We start from the raw sequence: 19,513 nt of genomic DNA, 5'->3' as shown, positions 1-19,513 counted from the left end.
CTTATTAGAAGTAAAACAAAAAATTCAGTTATAAAATTGCATTAATCACATTTCAAGCGCTCAATACCCATATGTGGCTAGTGGCTACCATATTTGAAAGTTCTATTGGACAGCGCTGTTTCAGACAGTTGAAGTAATGATGGTAGGCACAAGAATGAAAAATCCGAGTTCCTGACCTCAAGGAGTTTACAATCTTAGGGAGGAAAAAAAACACCCAGCATTATTAAGAGCAACATACACTGAGCTCTTGGTGTAAATCGGGCATTTGCTAAGCCCTTTCTGAAGTGCCCCTTTAGCTGCATCCTCCTAACACCTTGAAATAGGTGCCATTATTACGCTCACTTTACCGAGGATAAGTAACATACGGGTATACCTTGTTTTATTGTGCGTCACTGTATTGCACTTAGAAGGTATTGAGTTTTTTACAGATTGAAGGGTTTGTGGCAACCCCGCATCAAGCAAGTCTATTAGTGCCATTTTCCCAACAGCATTTGCTCATTTTGCGTCTGTGTCACATTTTGGACATTCTCAAAATATTTCAAACTTTTCCATTATTATTACACTTGTCATGGTGAACTGTGCTGTTTGACATTAGTATTGCAAAAAGACTACAACCCACTGAATGCTCAGATGATGGTTAGCATTTTTTAGCAATAAAGTATTTTTATTTATTTATTTATTTATTTTTGACCACACTGCAGGGCTTGTGGAATCTTAGTTTCACGACCAGGGATTAAACCCGGGCCCTCAGGGCCCTGGGCAGTGAAAGCACGGAGTCCTAACCATTGGACAGCCAAGGAATTCCCCAACAATAAAGTATTTTTAAGCTAAGGCATATACAGTGTTTTTTAGACATAATGCTATTGTGCACTTAATAGACTGCAGTATTGTGTAAACATAACTTTTATATGCACTAGGAAACCAAAAAATTCCTGTGAGTCGCTTTATTGCTGTGGTCTGAAACACAACCTGCAACATCTCGGAGGTATGCCTAACCTGTCCAACGTATGTGAAGAGTACTGCGGGACCTCATGATCAAGGGTAACTGTAGGCCCACAAAAGAAGGTGAACTAAACAAACTCCACTTACGAATTTTAAGGAAGGCTAAGAAGAAGAGAATTAAACCCAAATCTGTCTAGACCAGGCTTGCTCAACGCGTGGGCCACAGATTATCTACATCAAAATTACCTGGGGTGCTCCTTCAAAGTGCAGATCCCCTACACCCCATTAGGAGCCCTGTGGGCGGGGCCTGGAAACCTATGTTTTAAACAAGCTCCCCATCTCCGTCCCAGCGATTCTTTCCTGTTCACTAAATGAGATTTGAGCACCACTGGCCCACACCAGCTGGTCCCCTTTATTCCGCCTTCCCCTGCCTTCGACCTGACTATGGATGCAGGCTGAAGGCTGCGCTGCCTAACCTCGGGCAAGCCTCTCAGAGCCTCTGTTTCCCCTACGTAACATGGGGAGCCCGGCGGGCCCGCTGCGAGGCTGCCAGGAGGCCTCGCGCGTCAGCCGCCGGACGCACCTTAGGCGCCCAGGAAGCGCCGGCCCCACCTGGCCGCCCGAGTCCCGCCCCTCTCGGCCGGCCCGGGCTGCCTACCTTCGCAGATCTGCTCCCACAGGTTCTTGCCGGGCAGCTCCGCAACCTGTCCCGGCGAGACGCGCAGATCCAGGGACACGGGAGACACGACGGGCCCTGGCGTCCTGGCGGTGATGAACGACTCAGTTGAAAGCGCCCGTTCCAAGCGCTGAGAGACACTGATCACCCGTCCCGGGGCCGCCATGGCTGCAGTTTCCACGGCAACCGCGCTCCCCGCTAGGCCTCGACCAGGAAGTAAACGCATCTTGCGAGGGCGGGCCAGCGAGTCGAGACTGACTTCCGGGTCACGGCGGAGTGGGCTCTCACGTGGAGGCGGGGAAGTTTGGCCTTCGGGTGAGTGAGGAGGGCGCCTACCAGGCAGGACGGAGCTGGGGCTGGAGACTGGGCCTGGGGACTTGCGCGGAGAACCGAGGGACTGGAGGGCGACCCGCACCCTCAGATTCAAGTTCCCCCCCGTCGCCGGTGTGCGCTCGCCCCGGCCTGAGGCCGCAGTCTCCAGCAAGTCCTCCCGCCTTGGAGCTGGGCCCGGGACCCGGCGTAATCCCTCCTTCTGTGTTGGTGTGGAAGCCTTGGCGCGGTAGAGCCTTTGAGGAGGCAGTTTCGCCTCCCGGCTCTCTTGCTTCCTGCTAGTGAGCCTGCGGTGGGAGTGGGGTGTTGGTGCCATTATGCGGAGAGCACAGGCTCTGAAGTTATGCGGGCTGGTTTCGAATCTCTGTTTTACCCCTTGCTGGCTTTGGGACACAGGGCAAGTAAATTAAAAGCCTCGAAGTCTCAGTTTTCACGTCTCTGAGATGGGTTACACACACCGAGCCTCACGAGGCTACCGCGAGACTTTAAAAAGCGCTTTTGGAGAAAGCATTTGCGTTCGCAGGAGAAGCTGTAAGGTTCATTTCCTCTTCCCTTTTCCTTGAAGGAATGAATACATTTAGGGTCTCAGGTTTGAAGAGAAGGATCTTCAGTGCTAAAGAGGAGGATGGTACAGTGATTTGAACGGCGGAGATGGGGAGAGAAGGGGATTAAGTTGGGGACAGCCTTCCCTTGGCTTCTTTGTTCTTATTCGATCTCTAGACCACTCCTCCATTTGAGGCACCCTTGGCGCCCTTGACTCCACCCTCTCCACGTCTGCACCTTCTCCCTCTCTTTTGCAGGCCCCTCTTCCTCAGCCCACCCATTTAAACGTTAGTATTCCTTAAGGTTCTGTCTCAGGCTCGTTCTGTTCAAGGCTTACTTACCATCCATATATTCCTAAATTTACGTCACCCATATCAGCCCAGTCACCTCAGCCTCATCCACCTGTCCACCAACATCTCCACATGGCTATCTCAAGGCATCTGTTCCAACCAGCCTGTCTCCTTCAGCCCTCTGTCCTTCAGAAACTTTCCTGACAACTGCTAGGCCAGATTAGATGACCTCTCTTACCCTGCCCTTACCACTGTGCTTGCTTTTATCACCTGTATCATTGTTAACACACGTCTTTCCCACCCACACCTACCTGCTTCTTGATGGCAGAGTCATCTCTTTTTCACCTCTGTGTCTCTAGCATTCCTTCCTTCGTTCAGTGAGTATTTATTGAGCACCCACTCTGTGCCAGGTATAGAGCTGGGCCCTGGGAATACAGCAGAAAACAACACAGACAGGAGTAAGCGAGCGAGTGTTCCTTTCAATTGTGAGTGAACTTGAGCTACAGCTCTGGCCTAGCCTGGCATTTTGAAGCAGTTAAGAGGCAGGTCCAGTATGGACCCTCTGGGCTCTGAAGAAAGCTGCAGGATGGAGAAGCTCCCTGGCCTTTCCTGCCCACTATCCAAAGCTCCTGTGAGAGGCCGTTTGTTTCTGGATTCCTTGAGTGGCACCATGTCATCTAGTCCAGGGAGCAGGAACTGGGCTGGTGACTGGTGTGAGAGACTTAGTACAACTGGGAGCTGAAATGTACTTGAGGACCCAACCCCTTCTCATAGGCGCCTCCTTGACCCCCACCCAGCCCTGCCAAAGGGAAAAAAAAAAAAAAAGCTGAGTGTTCAAGGTTGCTGTGTTTTCTCCAATCATTAAATGTTGGCAGTTTATTTGAAAAATTAAAAACAGTGAAACAGGCTTGTATGCTGGATGTGGCCCCACTCCCCCTCCCCTCCCCTCCCCTCCCCCTCCTCCCTCCCCTCCCCTCTCCCCCACTAGCCTCTGATCTGATCTGGTTCAGTGCCTCTTTTATGGATAGGAAAACTCAGGCCCGGAGAAGCCAGTGCTGTGTGGCAAGAGTATGTGAGTCACCATTTGAATGCAGGCGTCCTCAGCCCCAGCTGGGGCTCCTCACCGTACCTTGCTGCTGCTCTCATTACTAGCCACATGGGAAGGTAATTAGAAGAGTAAGTCACCCTCGGTGCAGGCAGGGGCAGTTAATTTCCAGACGCAAAGCTGAAGCGCTCTTTAGATGAAGCAAGGGAGTGGATTAATTGTGTCACAGTTACTGCCTCTGGTGACAGTCAGCAAGAGGAGCTGACCTCAGGATTTCTGTCCCCTTCATCCAGTAAAAGGTAAGCCCTGGGGGCCGTGCCTGGCCTGTGGCTTGAGTGCAGTTGTGCCCGCAGTGGCTGGCACAGGGTACGTTTCTGGAGAGAAGACTAGGCTTAAGAGGTTTGAGGAAGGGGGTTAGGAAAGGGAGTCAATGATGTACCAAACACTTTCCATGGATTATCGTTTATTCTTTCCAACAGCTCTTTGAGGAAGGAAGTGTTATCTCCCCCCATTTTCAGCTGGGGAAGTTAAGGCCCAGCGAGGGTAGGTGACTGACTTGAGGTGAGGGAGCAGCTTGGGTTTCAACCCGGGGCTGTCAGGATTTAAACTCCATTCTGCTTCTTCGATCATATTTCCCTTTGCTCCACAGGAATCATGCCCATTTTCCCAGCCCCTAACCTTTCAGACCATCCGCTCCAGGAAACGTGACTTTTGGTAATACCTAGTGGAATTGTACTCAGGGTGGCTTGGTATGGGGATAACTTGTACCATTTCTTTTTTCAGGAATGATCACTAAGACTCACAAAAGAGACCTGGGCCTTGGGCTCCCAGAGAAAAAGAAGAAGAAGAAGAAGAAGGTAGTTAAAGAACCAGAGACTCAACACTCGGTTTTAAACAGTGACAGTTATTTTGCGGAGGTTTGTCCCACAAGAGCCACATCACCCTCGAAGAATGTGGTCCAAGAGCAGGCACCCGAAATGCCTCTAATGAAGAAAAAGAAGAAGAAGAAGGGTCACGGCACCGTCTGCGAGGAGCCCCTAGAACCTGAGACCGTGTTACGTGCCAGACGGATTGAGCCATCTCCCAGCCCCAGGAAGCAGGCACTTGGTCCATCTGAGTCCCTTGGTAGGGAAAAGAAGAAGAAGAGAAAGTCCGTGTCCCCTGGCTCAAGGGTGAAGACCTCCCCAGACCCCAGGCAGGGCGAGGGGGTGACCAGAGTTGGCAAGAAGCTCAGAAAACACAAGAAGGAGAAGAAGGCGCAGGGAGCTACAGCCTTCTCAGCCAGGGACCCTTGGTTCTGTGAGGCCGGGGACGCTTTGTACACTTGCTCAGCTGGGAAAGGTGGCGTCCCTGAGCAGGCAGCCTCAGGACAGAAACGGAAGCAGGGGAGCCCCAGGGAACACAACATGAGGATGAAGAAGAAAAAGAAAACCCACCAGGAGGGAGATACCCCCCTGGGGCACCCTGAGCTCTCCAGGTCTGTGGAGAGCAGCCGTAGGAAAGGAAGTAAAAAGAAGTCAGTCAAAGTTGAAGCTCCAGATTACATCCCAATAGGAGATGACCCCAAGGCCCCTGTGAAGAAGAAAATGAAGTCCAAGAAAAAGGCAGAGCAGGCAGACACTGAGGAGCCCGCTCTGAAGAGGAAGAAGAAGAGGCAGGAGAGCAGAGCAGCAGGAGAACCTTGGGAGGAGGTAGGCTTCCTTCAGAAGCACACTGTTTTGGAGAATAGGGGTGGAAGTTGGGAGTGTGTGTGTGTGTGTGTGTGTGTGTGTGTGTGTGTGTGTGCGCGCGCGTGCACACACACAGGCACTCAGCGTTTTAGCTGCCAGAGCCCTGATTAAACTGCCTTTAGTAAGAAAACGGGATTTATCAACACATGTAACTAGAAGGTTTGAGAGCTACTACCTTCAGGTATAGCTGGATCCAGGTGCTAGTGTAATAGTCTCAATAATACAGGTATCCCTTGCTATCAAAACTTTACCCAAGTTCTCACTATCTGCACTCAGGATCTGGATTAATTAGAATAAGCTTTTCAGATAAATCCCTCTCTTAACTCTTGCCACTTGCTGTCTAAAGCTCAGGAACCAAATAGTTTGAGATAATATGATGTCCATAGCTATCTGCACTCAGGATACACAATTTAGGGATCAAATAGATTTAGATTGCAGGCGATGCCTGTGTGGCTTTCCCTAGCTCTGGACTTTGTATTTTTTCCATGCTGGTTTTAATATCAGGTTCCTTCCCACCCCAACCCCGTGGTGAGATGGTCCCAGCAACTCCAGGCTTTCTTCATAGTAGTTAAGCCACCCCCAAAAGGAGAGGGGTGGCCCCTCCAAAACGATTACAGGGAAAGTCCCAGCACTGCTCTCCCAGATCTCAGTTGGGTCACAAACCAGAAGCCCAGATCTGAAGCCAGTGGACAGAGGCTGAGGGTGTCAGTCCCACTGTAACTCCACTGTCTGAAACTGGGGGAGCTGGTTTCTGAGAGGAATACCGGGGCCCTGTTACCAGGAGGAAGGGAGGGGATGGCAGCCTGGTGAAGATGGCAGAGATGTGCTCTCCACCCTGACGGGCTTCCTTGCCTGGGGAGGGGAGGGAGGAGGCGGGCTGAGCACTGGGACCTGGCAGGCGATGTGAGCGAACAGAGCCACCCAGGGCTCATCACAGGTGACGCGGGGTACCAGGCAGAGCACACCCGAAGCAAGGACGTGGCAGTTGTCACTGCTGAGGAACTAGGGGAAAGTGGCCAACCTGAATCTTACTGTCAGATGGTCCCGCAGGGGCTGAGGCCACTGAGAGAGGGTGGCCCGGGAGAGCGTGGCCCATGCAGGCCCAGCAAGGCTTCTGTGTGGGAGCTGAGACGTGTGAGGGGCTGGGGCCGCCTGTGCCGAGGGAGCGGCAGGTGCAGAGGCCCTGGGAGGAGCAAAGAGGCTGGCGTGGCAGGCGCTGGGCCAGCTGGGGTCCCGGCAGCCTGTGGACGCCACAGGGGTCTGGATTTCCATGTAAATGAGATGGGGCCCCTGGAGGGTTCTGGGGAACGGGTGGTGTGGCCCAGTTGAGGTGGTTTTATTATTTTTTAATTGAGACGGCGTTGACATATAACATGATGTAAATTGAGGGTGTACCCGAGCTGCTGTGTGGAATGCACCAGTGCTGGGGGCGGGGAAGCAGAGTTAGAGCCTGTCCTGGTTGTCCAGGCAGGAGAGAAGGTACCGACCAGAACTCCGGAGCTGGGGGGCTGGGGCGGGGTATGGGAGAGAGAACCGGGGGGATTCGGGTTTGCTGCAGGCCCTCAGCCCCACCTCTGCATTCCCTGGCCCTCGCCAGCCCCTCCTCCCCCACTGTCAATGGGGGCCTTGGCCTTTCTCCTCTTGCTGGTTTGGTGTCACCCTGGGAAGTGAGGTGACACCTGGCGGGAAAGGTTGTGCTCTAGGCCTGAGTCGGGAGACCTGGGTTAGTGTCAGCCCTGTCCCTGAGCTGTGGGGTAACCTCACGATAGTCACTTCATCTCTCTGAGCCTTAGTGCGTCCATCTGTCAGATAGGTCAGGGCCACAGTCTTCAGGACAGAATTGGGGAGAATCGTGGAAGAGAAAGGATGGCAGGTGTTCTGTGGGCGATAGGGGTGGGCGTAGCGCTCCAGTCTTGAGTCTGTTCTGGACTCTGTTGCGATCTCATCCGGCTGGGCTGCCAGGGCAGAGGCCATCGTCCGCTTGAGCCTTACTCCTTCTGCCCTCTTTGCAGGAGCCAGACACGGACTTGGAGGTGGTGTTGGAAAAGAAGGGCAACATGGACGAGGCGCACATAGACCAGGTACGACCGGTCCGGTCCTCGTCCTCCCAGGTGTCTTCCCTTCCCCGGACGCACACTCGCCTCCCGGCAGGCCACGAGATCCTGGTCCCAGAGGCATCAGGGACTCCAAAGGCAACGAGGCCAGCCTCTGCCGCCCCTCCAGTGGCGGGGAGCCTGTGGCCTCCCCTCCTTATAACCACTGCAGGGGGAAAAGGGGACATGTCCCTGTGACCTGCAGCCAGGCAGTGGGCACGTGCTCTGCCCGGCCCACGCGTCACCACCTCCTGGCCTCCATTCAGGAGCATTTTTTTTTTTTTTGTCTTTTGCAACTTTATTTAAATATAATTGACATACAAGAATCTGCACATATTTAAGGTGTACAGTTCGATGAGTTTTGACATGTATGCATCCAGGAAACCAGCTAAACAATTAAGATGATGAACGTACCCATCATTTCCAAAAGTTTCCTTGTGCCCCTTTGTATTCCATCCCTTCCTTTCCCATCCCCAGGTAGCCACCACTACTCTCTGTCGTAGCTTGCGTTTTCTAAGATTTGTATATAATTGGGATTATACAGTATGTGCTCTTTTTTACACTGGCTTCTTTCACCTGGCATGATCATTCTGAGATTTATCTGTAAGGTTGCATGTATCAATAATTTGTTCCTTGTTATTGGCTGTCCAATGTTTCTAGCATTATTTTGATGTTAAAAACGTTTTAGGGGCTTCCCTGGTGGCGCAGTGGTTGAGAGTCCGCCTGCCGATGCAGGGGACACGGGTTCATGCCCCGATCCGGGAAGATCCCACATGCCGCAGAGCGGCTGGGCCCGTGAGCCATGGCCGCTGAGCCTGCGCGTCCGGAGCCTGTGCTCCGCAGTGGGAGAGGCCACAGCAGTGAGAGGCCTGCTTACCACAAAAAAAAAAAAAAGTTTTAAATTCTCAATTGAATTGCCTAGGCACCTTTGTAAAAAATCAGTTGACCGTGTGTGTGAGTGTGTGTGTGTGTGTGTGTGTGTGTGTGTGTGTGTGGTGTGGGTCTATTTTTAGACTCTTGTTGAGTTTCATTGATCTGTATGTCTATCTTTACACTAACACTTCATTGTCTAGATTATTGTAACTATGTAATGTCTTAAATTAGGTAGTATAAGTCTCTAGCATTTGTTCTTTTTTAAGTTGCTTTGGCTAGTTCAGGTCCTTTGCACTTCTGTATAAATTTTAAAATTACCTTGTTGGTTACCAAAAAATGCTGCTGGGATTTTGATTAGGATTGCCTTGAATCTACAGACAAATTTGGGGAGGATTGACATCTTAACAGTATGAAGGCTTCTGAGCCATAAACATGGCATCTCTGTCCATTTATTTAGGTCTTTAGTTTCTCTCAGTATTGTTTTATAGTTTTCAGTGTACAGGTCATGCACGTCTTTTGTCAAATATTCCTTAAGTATTTTATATTTTTGATGCTATTGTAAATAGTATTTCAGTTCAGTTTTTATTGTTGTATATATTGCTAGTATATAGAAATGCAGTTGTTGTACAGGAGCATTAGGAGAAGTTGTTCTCTTGTGGACCAGCTTCTGCTTCTGTCGTGCCCAGATCCTGTGTGGGAGCTGGACGTTCTAGAATTGGGATATTTTTATGATCCTGGACCCCAAGGCCTATCAGGACAGCATAGTAACTGCATAGGTACAGCCTTGGGCCATTACTAATGAGGTTACTTTGGCAGTCACTGACCCCGGGACCCCCATGTAGGTGGCCGTGAAGACCAAACAAGGCCATTTGGGAGGCGCTCAGCAGGGGCCTGCCCGAGACCTGTGCTTTGTAAGTGGCAGCCGTTCACCTACCTGCATCCTCACGCTGTGTCAGCCAGTAATTGCTGGACAGAAGCAACAGGGTGTGATGTGGGGACGGCCCATGTCGTGGCCCTGCCGCCTGCTGCTCCAGGAGAGAAACGGAGGAGTGCTTGCAAGGCAGCCGACTACAAGGAGGGGGGCCTACAAGATGCTGCGAGGAAGTTCCTAATGCCTTTGGGGTGTTGGGGGCCTCTCTCCCTGGAGGGGAGGGGCTGAGGTAGTTGGGGCGGAGAGGCTCAGTAGGATGATGCTGACAGGGCCCAGTCCAGGGCCTGGCACAGAGCGCAGGCCCCCCAGAACCAGGGGCTCCCCAGCCTCCTGCAGGTCATCGTCGTTTGGGGACGGGGGCCCGGGCTGCAGTGGCTGGTGGGGAGGATGGAGGTGGGGCCCTGACCCGTCCAGGCCCAGCCCCTGCCCTGGGCGCCTCTCCCAGGTGTCCCGCCGCTCACAGGGGCAAGGCCCACCAGCCACCTCTTTGCTTCTTATGAATTTGTGCCTATTAAATACCTCACGGTTTTAAAGAAAACTTCTGTTTTGGGTGACAGATGATCTCAATGTAAGTGAAGCTTTCTGCCCCAACTCTCCCTTTCTTTTTCTGGTAAAAAGTTCATTGTGTTAAAAAAAAAAAATAGTTGGGGGAAAGCAACCTGAAATCCTGCCACCCAGCGGTCTCCAACTTTTTTGGCACCAGGGACCAGTTTCGCGACGGGGAGCAGCAGATGAAGCTTCACTGGCCGCCGCTCACCTCCCGCAGACCAGATGTTGGGGACCCCTGCTACCACCTAATGATAATCACTGTTAACCCTTGGTTGTTATATCCTTCTAGATCTTTCCTCTGTAACTGTGTGTGTGATTTTAAAGCAGCGTACAGTCATGCTCTGTATACTGTTCTTTTCACTTTTTTCATTCAGCTGGTGAGCTGCTTTCCGCTTCAGTGAGTGCACATCCACATGTTCCCCATCAGCAGCATGACTCAGACATAGGAATATACCATCGTTTTCTCTCATCCCTACAGCTGCCCTTTGGATTTGTTTTATGCAGTGTCTTTTTTTTTTTAATGGCTGCGTTGGGTCTTTGTTGCTACGCGCGGACTTTCTCCAGTTGCGGCGTTGCGGTGCGCGGGCTTCTCATTGCAGTGGCTTCTCTTGTTGCGGAGCGTGGGCTCTAGGCGCGCGGGCTTCAGTAGTTGTGGCACGTGGGCTTCAATAGCTGTGGCTCGCAGGCTGTAGAGCACAGGCTCAGTAGTTGTGGCTCGCAGGCTCTAGAGCGCAGGCTCAGTAGTTGTGGCACACGGGCTTAGTTGCTCCACAGCATGTGGGATCTTCCCGGACCAGGGCTCGAACCCATGTCCCCTGCATTGGCAGGCAGATTCTTAACCACTGTGCCACCAGGGAAGTCCTGTTTTATGTAGTTTTGAACTATATGAATGGTCACCTCATTTCAGCCTGTGGTAGATTAGAAGAGAAGAGGAGGGGCCACAAACTGGGAGCAGCCAAAGTCACACCAGAACCCTTGGGCCCTAGAAGCTTCTGTATCAAACCACAGGGTCACTGGTGCGCTGACTGTGGCCTTGAGCCTCTCTGGTAACAGTGTGTGAGGTGTCCCTGCTGTGTGCCAGGGACTCTGTCTTACGTTCTGCACCGCAATTCATCGTGGGGCTGGGGGCTTTCTTAGACCAACCAGCGATTCCCTGACACCACGCGGTGTCCTGCAGTTCAACTCAGTCTGACGCTGTCTATCTGGAGATACCATCAGACCGCTCAGGTGAAGGACTCAGTCCCGCCAGACTGCTCCCCACCCCTGTCCCCCGTTCAGACGCCAGTCTTAAGTCAGGTTGTCACCTGTGCTTCTGACCAACCAGCTACAGATCAGAGGTTCCAAAGACCTCCTCCTCAGCTTCAGTTAGTTTGCTAGAGCGGCTCACAGAACTCAGAGAAACATTTTACTCGCCAGATTACTGGTTTATTATGAAAGGATATAACTCAGGGACAGCCGGGTGGAAGAGACGCACAGGGCAGGGTGTGTGGGATGGAGCATGGAGCTTCCATGCCCTCTCCGAGAGCTCCACTCCCCAAATCTCCAGTGTTCACCAACCCAGAAGCTCTCGGAACCCTGACCTTTTGGGTTTTTGTGGAGACCTCATTACAGAGGCACAGTTGATTAAATCATTGGCCATTTGGTGGCTGAGCTCAATCTCCTCCTCCACTCCCCTCCCCAGAGGTCAGGACTGAAAGTTCCAACCCTCTCATCGGTGGTTGGTTCTCTGGGCAACCAGCCCCCATCTTCAGGTGCTTACGAAAGTCACCCAATTAACATAACAAAGGACACTTTGATTGTTCCCATCACTTAGGAAATTCCTAGGGATTTTGGAACTCTGTGCCAGGAATGGGGATGAGTTTATATATATATATTTCTTGTCATATATTTCTTACTATAAACCACAGTATTGCAGTTCTCTGTCTCCCATTTATCCTCCAAGGTAGCTGATATTTCCATCTCTTTGCAGATAAATAGACCACGGTACAGAAAGATTAATTGACTTCCACACAACTAGTTAATGGCAGTGGTAGGATTCAAACTAGCCTGTGCCTGACTCCAGAGCCTGTGTTCTTTCTAGAAGACGATGCTGTCAGCAAGAAAGTTAACTACAGTATCTTCGGTACAGGCAGGGCTTTGGGCGTGTGTTTTGAGAAAATTTCCACCCCAGGTGGCTCTTACAAACAGAAGAGGTTCTAATGCTAAAGGTGGCAAAGCCTCAGTGTCTAGGAAGAGTCATTCATTCATTTATTTATTTATTTGGCCGCACCACTCAGCGCATGGGGTTCCCTGACCAGGGATTGAACCACTCGGGCCCTGGCAGTGAGAGTGCCGAGTCCTAACCACTGGACCGCCAGGGCAGTCCGCTGGAAGATTCATTCTCAAGGAATGGAAAAGAAGGGTGAATGAGGCCTGTATGTTTTAGGCCAAGGGATTGCCCCTTACATGATTAGAGGGTATTTTTGACAGATGCCTCCCCCGGCCTGCAGCAGAACAAAGCTGCCCATCCCCCTCCAGTCCCCCCACCCCACCTCCTCTCTGTCCTGGGTTTGAAGCTCAAAACCGACTGTCTAATTGCCCTCTTTCCTTTCCTTTCCCTTGCTCAGGTGAGGCGAAAGGCCTTGCAAGAAGAGATCGATCGTGAGTCAGGCAGGACCGAAGCTTCTGACACCAGGAAGCAGACGGTAAGTTTCACGCTGGGCTCCGCGAGGGGTCTCCTCCTCACCTTGCAGGGGCGGGAGACCAAGTCCATCTGGCCCCAAAGCAGCTCCCGCCCACCAGCCGGCTCCCTGCTCCACAGAGCTCGTCCTGAGCTACTCTCCTTTCTTGGGAAGCGGGTGCTTGCCTCCCTACTGGAGAGCTGGCCGCTTGAGCTAAGCAGCGTGGACCTTGTCTCTGGCTCTGGACGGGCAGGGTGTCCCAGTCATCAGTCGCTGGGGACACGTGATGGCGAGCTCTTTCCAGCAGTGGGTGGTACCCTGAGAAAGCTGCTGGGACAGGGGCGGGGGCAGAGGTGGCAGGCCTCTGGTCCAGTTGGAATGGGAAATTTCCAAACCAGGCCCCAGGAGGTGGCACGGGAGAGTGTATGGCATGGGGACCGCTAGGTCAGGCTGGAGAGGGACAGGAGGGTGTGGTGGGCAGGGCGGTGGGAACTGCTGGAGCGCATTTATGTGGGGCAGCGGGGACTGGGGTAGAGGAGAGGGCAGAGGGGAGAGAAGAGAACTTGTTAATAGACGTCGATTTGGGAGAGGGGGACAGAGGATCCAGATGACGGAAGGACTTGCTTCCTTGTAACACTGTCTTAAGCTTTCCTAGTGTAGCACAGAAAAGAACAGTTGCTTTGGATCAAAAGACCTGAGATCAGTTCCTGGCTCTGCCACCTTCTATAGTTATGAGACTTTAGCAAGTAACTTCCCTTCTTTGAGCTTCAGTTTCCACACCTGTAAAATGGGACTCATGCTCTGGCCCAGAGGGGTATGGAATGGGGCTTTGTTATGTCATTCCTCTAGTGTCTCCTTTCTCTCCATCCTCTTGAACTGGGCAGAGCTGATAAGATTCCATGATTGAGTGAGGAAGGCCAGAAACAAGGCAGCGTCATCCAGAGCGGTGGCCCAGAGGCTATACCTGGAGGGACCCGACAGCAGGAGGGTGGTCCGGGGGCATGGGGGCTGGGATCTTCCGGGGATGCTTTAGGTGGCCCTGCCTCCTGGGACCTGGGGCCACTTGGCTGCGGAGGCGCATGGTGGGGATTTGAGACCGGGTCCCCTCTCAGTGGGTCGGTAGCTCACAGGACTGGGCAGCCTCTGGCAGCTCTCTCCTCAGACCCAGTGCGGGGCTGTCAGAGGTGGCCTCTCCTTCTAGAAAGTGAAGGCTGGGGAAGCAGTTGTTAGTGCCTGTACTGGGGGCACTGTGAAGCTCGGAGAGCTTGTCACCAGTTCACTCAGGGCAGCTAGCTGTAGCAATGACTGGTTCTTACTGTTCGCCCAAAGCCGACCTAGAAATAAGTGCTAGGCTGGCATTTGGCTCACAGGCGGCGAGTTCCCAGGCGGCACAGAGGTCAGCAATCCTGGTGGGGTGGGGTGGGTAGAGGAGCAGTTTTCGAGGACTTAAAGCGAACCAGGCGTCGGGCTCTGAGTTGTTGGTGTAAAACCTGATTTGAGCCTCAGTGAAGCCCCGTCGGGGGCTGTTACGCCCCCGTTTTATAGATGAGGACATTGAGGCTCAGGGGTTAAGGTACTTTACCCGGGTGACGCAGGCGGGACTCGATCCTGAGTCTTTGAAGTCACAGTCTTCATGGGGAGCTGGGTTTCTGGCCTCGGCCACAGACAACGGGAGGGAAGGGAGTCTTCTCTTGGGCCACTGCTCTGAGGGGCTCTCTTGTATTTTCTCAAACATGGCCGACTCGTGCGTGGGTTGTAGAGTGCTCTGGGCAGGAATCGGGACCCCTGAGTTCCTGGGCTAGCTCAGCATCCGACTCGTGTGACCCTTCACCTCCCGGGGCCGCCACTCCTTTCCTGCTATGAAGTGCAGCGCTTCTGCGAAGAGAAATGCATTTCAGACTCCCGCTAGCCCTGTCCACCCTCCAAAGGACAGAAACCCTAGGCTGATGGATGAGTAGCCAGCTGGTGAGGTGTGTCGTACTGTCTGCCGTGAATTGGGGGAGAAGGAGTAAGGCAGACGGGCAACTCAGTGTGAAGGGTGGGCTCTGGTGTGGGCCAGACCCAAGATGGAGTTCCAGCAGGGTTACCAAGTAGGCTTGTGCCCCCGGTCCAGCTGCAAACCTCCATTTCTTCATCCGGAGAGTGGGAACCAACAGTGTTCCTCACAGGGCTCTGGTTGGAGTTAAGATAATCCAGCGCTGTGCCTGCGAGTGCTGTGCCTGGCGCGCAGTAAGCCTTTGATCATCTGGGTCCTCCCGGGCAAGGCTGGGGGCTGGGGAAGGGAAGATGCTTCGGAGGCCAGGAAAGTAACCACCTGTTTTCTCTTACCACAGGGAACTCAGTTTGGCCAATGGGATACTGCTGGCTTTGAAAATGAGGAACAGAAACTGAAATTTCTCAAACTCATGGGTGGCTTTAAAAATCTGTCCCCTTCATTCAGTCGCCCCCCTAACACGGTCGGCAGGCCCAACATGGCCCTCAGCAAGAAGGTGGCCGACACCCTGCAGCAGAATCTGCAGCAGGACTACGACCGGGCCATGAGCTGGAAGTACAGCCGGAGGGCGGGCCTCGGCTTCTCCACGGCTCCGGACAGAATCTTTTATATTGACAGGAATGCATCCAAGTCAGTCAAGTTTGAAGATTAAACTCTCCTGTCTTGTCCCCAAAACGGTTCTTTTACGCAGATGAAAGCCATAGGACAGTTGTCTCCAATCGAACTCCTGCAGAGATAAAGGACAAGTATGTTGATGTGCTTGGACAAACTGGGGTGAGGGCAGCTCGTTTCAGGAACCAGGAGAACATGGGAGTGGCTGAAACCTGTTTTCTGTGTGAAGCTTCCGTCCCTGTTGAAGACAGTGAGTATCAACAGCAGTAGCTCACACTTGTCTAGTGCTTACTGTGTGCCAGGCACATATGTGTCTCCCTTGCATTAATGTATTTAATCTTCATGATTCTGAAACAGGTGCTATTATTATCCCCATCTTATAGATGAGGAAACAAGTTCAGGAATGAAGTAATAACATTGCTTGGGGTCACCCAACCAGTAAGTGCCAAGTGTACTTTTGTGCCCCAAGACCGATGTCACTGTTCACCACACTGAATGTCCCCTCTAGGGAATTTCACCCAGAATACTCATTGAGGATTAAAATGTCTCCATTGAGGAAACAGAAGCTTTTTACATGCCTAAATCTCAAACAGGAAGCAGGATTAATGTAAACAGGAGAAGCAAGCTCATTTTCCCTCCCCCTTCTCAGAGTAGCCACAGGCAAAGAGGCGTTTGGATACCACCAGGCAGATGGGGCTGAGCTTCCTCTGCTGCTGGGAAGTGTGCTTCTAAACCCATCTTGCCTTTTGCGTCTCCTTCCATCCCCAGTGCCAAGCTTGCATTTCACCTTTCTGCTTTAACTGCATTCTGAACAGGCGCTTTAGAGAGCAGGTGGTTGGTCCTCCACGTGAGCCGAAGGCACATTAATTCCCAGGGACGTGTTTATTGGATTCTTTTCAATCACGAGGAGGAGAATCCCAGGCGACTTCCCTGGAGGAGGTCGACTGCCGGGAGGCACAGACGTGGGGATGACAGGGCGTTGCCTCATCAGCCTGGGATCAGTGTTTCCAAGCCTTGACGCTAGAGCCAGCCTCACAAAGCTCCAGGTATAGCCACCCGAGTGACATGTGACCACCTTCTCCGCATTCACCTAGCATTTTGCTTCCCAAAATATCAGTTCTAATTGGGCCTTTTTCACACCACTTGGCTTGAACTCCTGCTACAGACATCCTGTCTCAGGCAGGCCTGGACAGCCAGGAAGTTCAGCCTCTGACGTGGCAGGGAGTCCTGTCCTGTCGTAGGGGGTTGATTCAGCTTCCCATGAAGGAAATGAATGTTTCCTCTCTGCTCCATCATCCTCAGTGTTGGCTTCATCAGGCTGGTGGAAAGATGGCTGTAGCAGTTCCAGGCAGCGTATCAAGACACTAGACCATTACAGAGGAAGAAGAAAAACCTTCTTGTGGTTCAAGGAAACTTCCAGAAGCCCTTTTGTCATAACTCATTGCCCAGCAGTGGGTCACATACCCATTCTTGAGCCAGCCCCTGGCATGTGGAGGGAGACTCTCAGGCCAGTCAGGAAGGAAGACTGAGGTTCGGGTGCTGGTGAGATGAACATGGGTCCACTACTGCCCCATGGGGCAGAGGTGAGGCAGGCCTGCCTGGGCCCTGACCAGCAAGCATCGGCCAGGTCTAGAGTCCTACAAAGTCTGTGTTAGCAGTGATTCAGATGGGCCACTTCCCTCGGAAGGTGAACTTGGCCTTTCATGGATTCCACCTTGAGATGCGTAACGGAAGAGGCCTACACGGTAAGATTCTGCATTTGAGTTAGCTCTTCAGGGCACATCCCATTCCGACAGGGGAATAAATCTTTCCCAGTCTTGATCCACACTACAGGAACTTGCCCAGTGTAAAGGGAACCAACCACTGCTTCTCTAATCGTTTTTATTTTGCTGAGAGATCACACTACAGTTTGGGCCTGCTCGGCTGTCAGGAAGGACTGTGCTCAGCCATCTACCGGGTGCTTCCAGACAGTGGCTGAGCGATTGTCCCTGACCTATCCCCACAGTGGTAGCTCTCACTAGGGTGTGGTGGTCAGGCCTTTCCCCTCTTGCTGTTCAGTGTCTTCAGTCTGTGTGTGATAGGATTTGACTTTCTAGCTCAGTGTGGCTGAATGAGTTCCACTTGGCTTGGGAAGGTTATTAAAGTCTGTTCCTGAAGCAGGGTCTAAGCAGAGAAGGCTGGGCAGCCCAGACGGCAAGATGCCAAGTGTCCTCAGATTGAACTTAGCCTTGTCTGGCTGCTCTCGTAGGTGCAGACCACTGTTGCTCTAGTGACAGCTCCTGCCCTGCAGTTAGCTGGGCCTCCGTCCTTTCGTAAATTAAACAACATTGTCTTGAGTCACCTATCCCCCTTTTTCCCCATGTCCTGGGCCCTCCTCAAGCTGTCTGCAAGTTTCTGTGGTGTGATTTCCCATGTTGTTCCTCATTTGTTGACTCCATGTAGCACACAGCCTGTCTCCACTGGAACAAGGCGGTTTTTGGATTTTTACTCAGAGTCTGGGAGAGATGGGTGGGAGGTCTGGTATTTAAGCACAGCCAAGGTCTTAGCTGAATATGTAACAACCCTGTTCTTGAACTTGTCGGCTGTTTCTCCCTTGGGGGTTGCTCACTGACTGACCCTCCTCCTATGGCAGGGTCCTTCCCTCCTTATAACTGCCTTTATCCAGCCGTTCCCCAGACCTCGTGATTCTTAACCACTTTTTTATTCCTTGGGGTGATTCCTGCTCTTTCGCCTTAGCCCACTAGGCCCCTCCCTGAGGCCACCTTTCCGTAACTAGACTGGCCCATCAAAAGTATTTGCCAGATAGACACAGTTCTCCCCTTAAAAATTGTGTGTTCAGCTCTGCAAACTTAGAACTGTTCAGGTTTGTGGTTGGAATAATGCCCCCGTGCCTCCCCCGCCCCATCCAAGTCCTAATATTGGAACCTGTTAATATGTTGTGATACAAAACAAAAGGGAGTTTAAGGTAGCAGATGGAATTAAGTTTGCTAATCGGCTGACCTTAATATGATTAGACTGGGCCTACCCAGATAATCCAGGATTAAAAGTAGAAGAGGGGACAGAAGAGTCAAGAGACTTGCAAGAAACACTCAACAAGCTGTCACTAGTTTGAAGATGAAGGGGCCACCAGCCAAGGAATGCAGGTGGCCTCTAGAAGCTGGAAAAGGCAAGAAAACTGATTCTCCCCTAGAGCCTGCAGAAGGAATACAGCCCAGCTGACACCTTCACTTTGAAGGTAAGCCCACTAGACTTCAGACCAGTAGAGCTGTAAGGTAGTAAAATTGTGACGTTTTAAGCCACTAAGTTTGTAGTAATTTAAAGCAGCAATAGAAAATTAATACAGGCCTCATGCAGAAGTTTTTCTCACTTTCACCTTATTTCCTAAAATTGTTTGATTTTTTTGTGTGTGTTGTTGGTCCATCATCCTTCATGTAGTAGCAGTAGTAGACTTCACCTCGTGTAGGCCATGGTCTTCAGAGACTGGCTAATTGATTTAGTAACAGGCTGAGGAAACCACACAAGAACATAGAAAATCTAAGCTTCCGCCTGGGCCAGGTAACATATGGTTCAGAGGCTGCTTTGGTGTAACGGATACCTGACCGAACGTGAAAGTCCAAGTCCAGGTTAATGGAAGAGCATCAGGAATTCATTGACTCAGGCTTGGGCGCTGATGCTGTCTGATGTGTACAGCCTCAAAGTAGATGACTTAAAAGTGCATAATTTGTAAATTTGCCGATTGATTTTCATTTGAATAGTATATAGTAAAAGTGGTATAGGAAGTAATTTTAATGAAAATAATTTGTGAAATAAAGGCCACTTGGGAACATTTGAGCAATACCACTGTGCTTTCTGAATGTCTGTTATGTTCAGTTGAGGTGCATTCTTCAGTACACGCTGTTCCTTAACGGAGGCCGTTTTCTCGTGGGGTTCACTATTAAGCCAGCCGGAAAATCCATAGCATATTCTTGGTCCCAAGCTATTCAATTAAAACATGAGTTTATGTAAATTAAAAAAAATTATTTTAGCTACTTTTACTGTGTGAACTGTAATCAGGCTTTTCACAGAGTAGAGGTAAAATGTAGTCTATCTACATTCAGTGTATACCTTCCAAAAGTACAGTAGTTTGGGGGCACTTTTATTTTATTTATTTTTTTTTGCGGTACGTGGGCCTCTCACTGTCGTGGCCTCTCCCGTCGCGGAGCTCAGGCTCCGGACGCGCAGGCTCAGCGGCCATGGCTCACGGGCC

At 51.5% G+C, this 19,513-nt stretch overlaps 2 protein-coding genes across 11 annotated transcripts in view; one reads left to right on the top strand and one right to left on the bottom strand.

Annotated features, from left to right (window-relative positions):
• Positions 1-1,862, bottom strand: part of IQCK (IQ motif containing K) — a 126,804-nt gene extending 124,942 nt beyond the window's left edge. For all 7 annotated transcript variants that reach the window (XM_027098104.1, XM_027098106.1, XM_027098102.1 and 4 more), the window contains exon 1: positions 1,601-1,862. In XM_027098104.1, the coding sequence (XP_026953905.1) occupies positions 1,601-1,844 (244 nt within the window). In that variant the 5' untranslated portion in view covers positions 1,845-1,862. The remainder of the gene's footprint in view (positions 1-1,600) is intronic.
• Positions 1,826-19,283, top strand: KNOP1 (lysine rich nucleolar protein 1). Of its 4 annotated transcripts, none has more exons than XM_027098096.1 (5): positions 1,826-1,933; positions 4,610-5,517; positions 7,569-7,637; positions 12,609-12,686; positions 14,996-19,283. In XM_027098096.1, exons 2-5 carry the CDS (start codon positions 4,612-4,614, stop codon positions 15,305-15,307), a joined length of 1,365 nt encoding a protein of 454 aa, XP_026953897.1. In that variant the 5' UTR covers positions 1,826-1,933; positions 4,610-4,611; the 3' UTR covers positions 15,308-19,283. The 4 variants fall into 4 exon arrangements, with proteins under 4 accessions (XP_026953897.1, XP_026953898.1, XP_026953899.1 ...); XM_027098098.1 differs by lacking the exon at positions 1,826-1,933 and adding an exon at positions 3,872-4,125; XM_027098099.1 differs by lacking the exon at positions 1,826-1,933 and adding an exon at positions 4,353-4,369.
• Positions 19,284-19,513: the final 230 nt, after the last annotated feature.

This window comes from Aethalodelphis obliquidens, unplaced genomic scaffold (assembly GCF_003676395.1).
Source record: "Aethalodelphis obliquidens isolate GAN/ISIS:26980383/991018 unplaced genomic scaffold, ASM367639v1 scaffold120, whole genome shotgun sequence".
Taxonomy (NCBI): domain Eukaryota; kingdom Metazoa; phylum Chordata; class Mammalia; order Artiodactyla; family Delphinidae; genus Aethalodelphis; species Aethalodelphis obliquidens.
Note: the sequence above shows the minus strand (reverse complement) of the source record. Positions and strands in the feature narration are given on the sequence as shown.

What these genes read in the sequence shown, in the direction of transcription:
- KNOP1 (XM_027098096.1), top strand. Translation starts at nt 4,612, where the DNA reads ATGATCACTAAGACTCACAAAAGAGACCTGGGCCTTGGGCTCCCAGAG. An exon ending in CAGGAGAACCTTGGGAGGAG is followed by an intron (nt 5,518 to 7,568) that starts GTAGGCTTCCTT and finishes CCCTCTTTGCAG; the next exon opens with GAGCCAGACACGGACTTGGA. An exon ending in CTGACACCAGGAAGCAGACG is followed by an intron (nt 12,687 to 14,995) that starts GTAAGTTTCACG and finishes CTCTTACCACAG; the next exon opens with GGAACTCAGTTTGGCCAATG.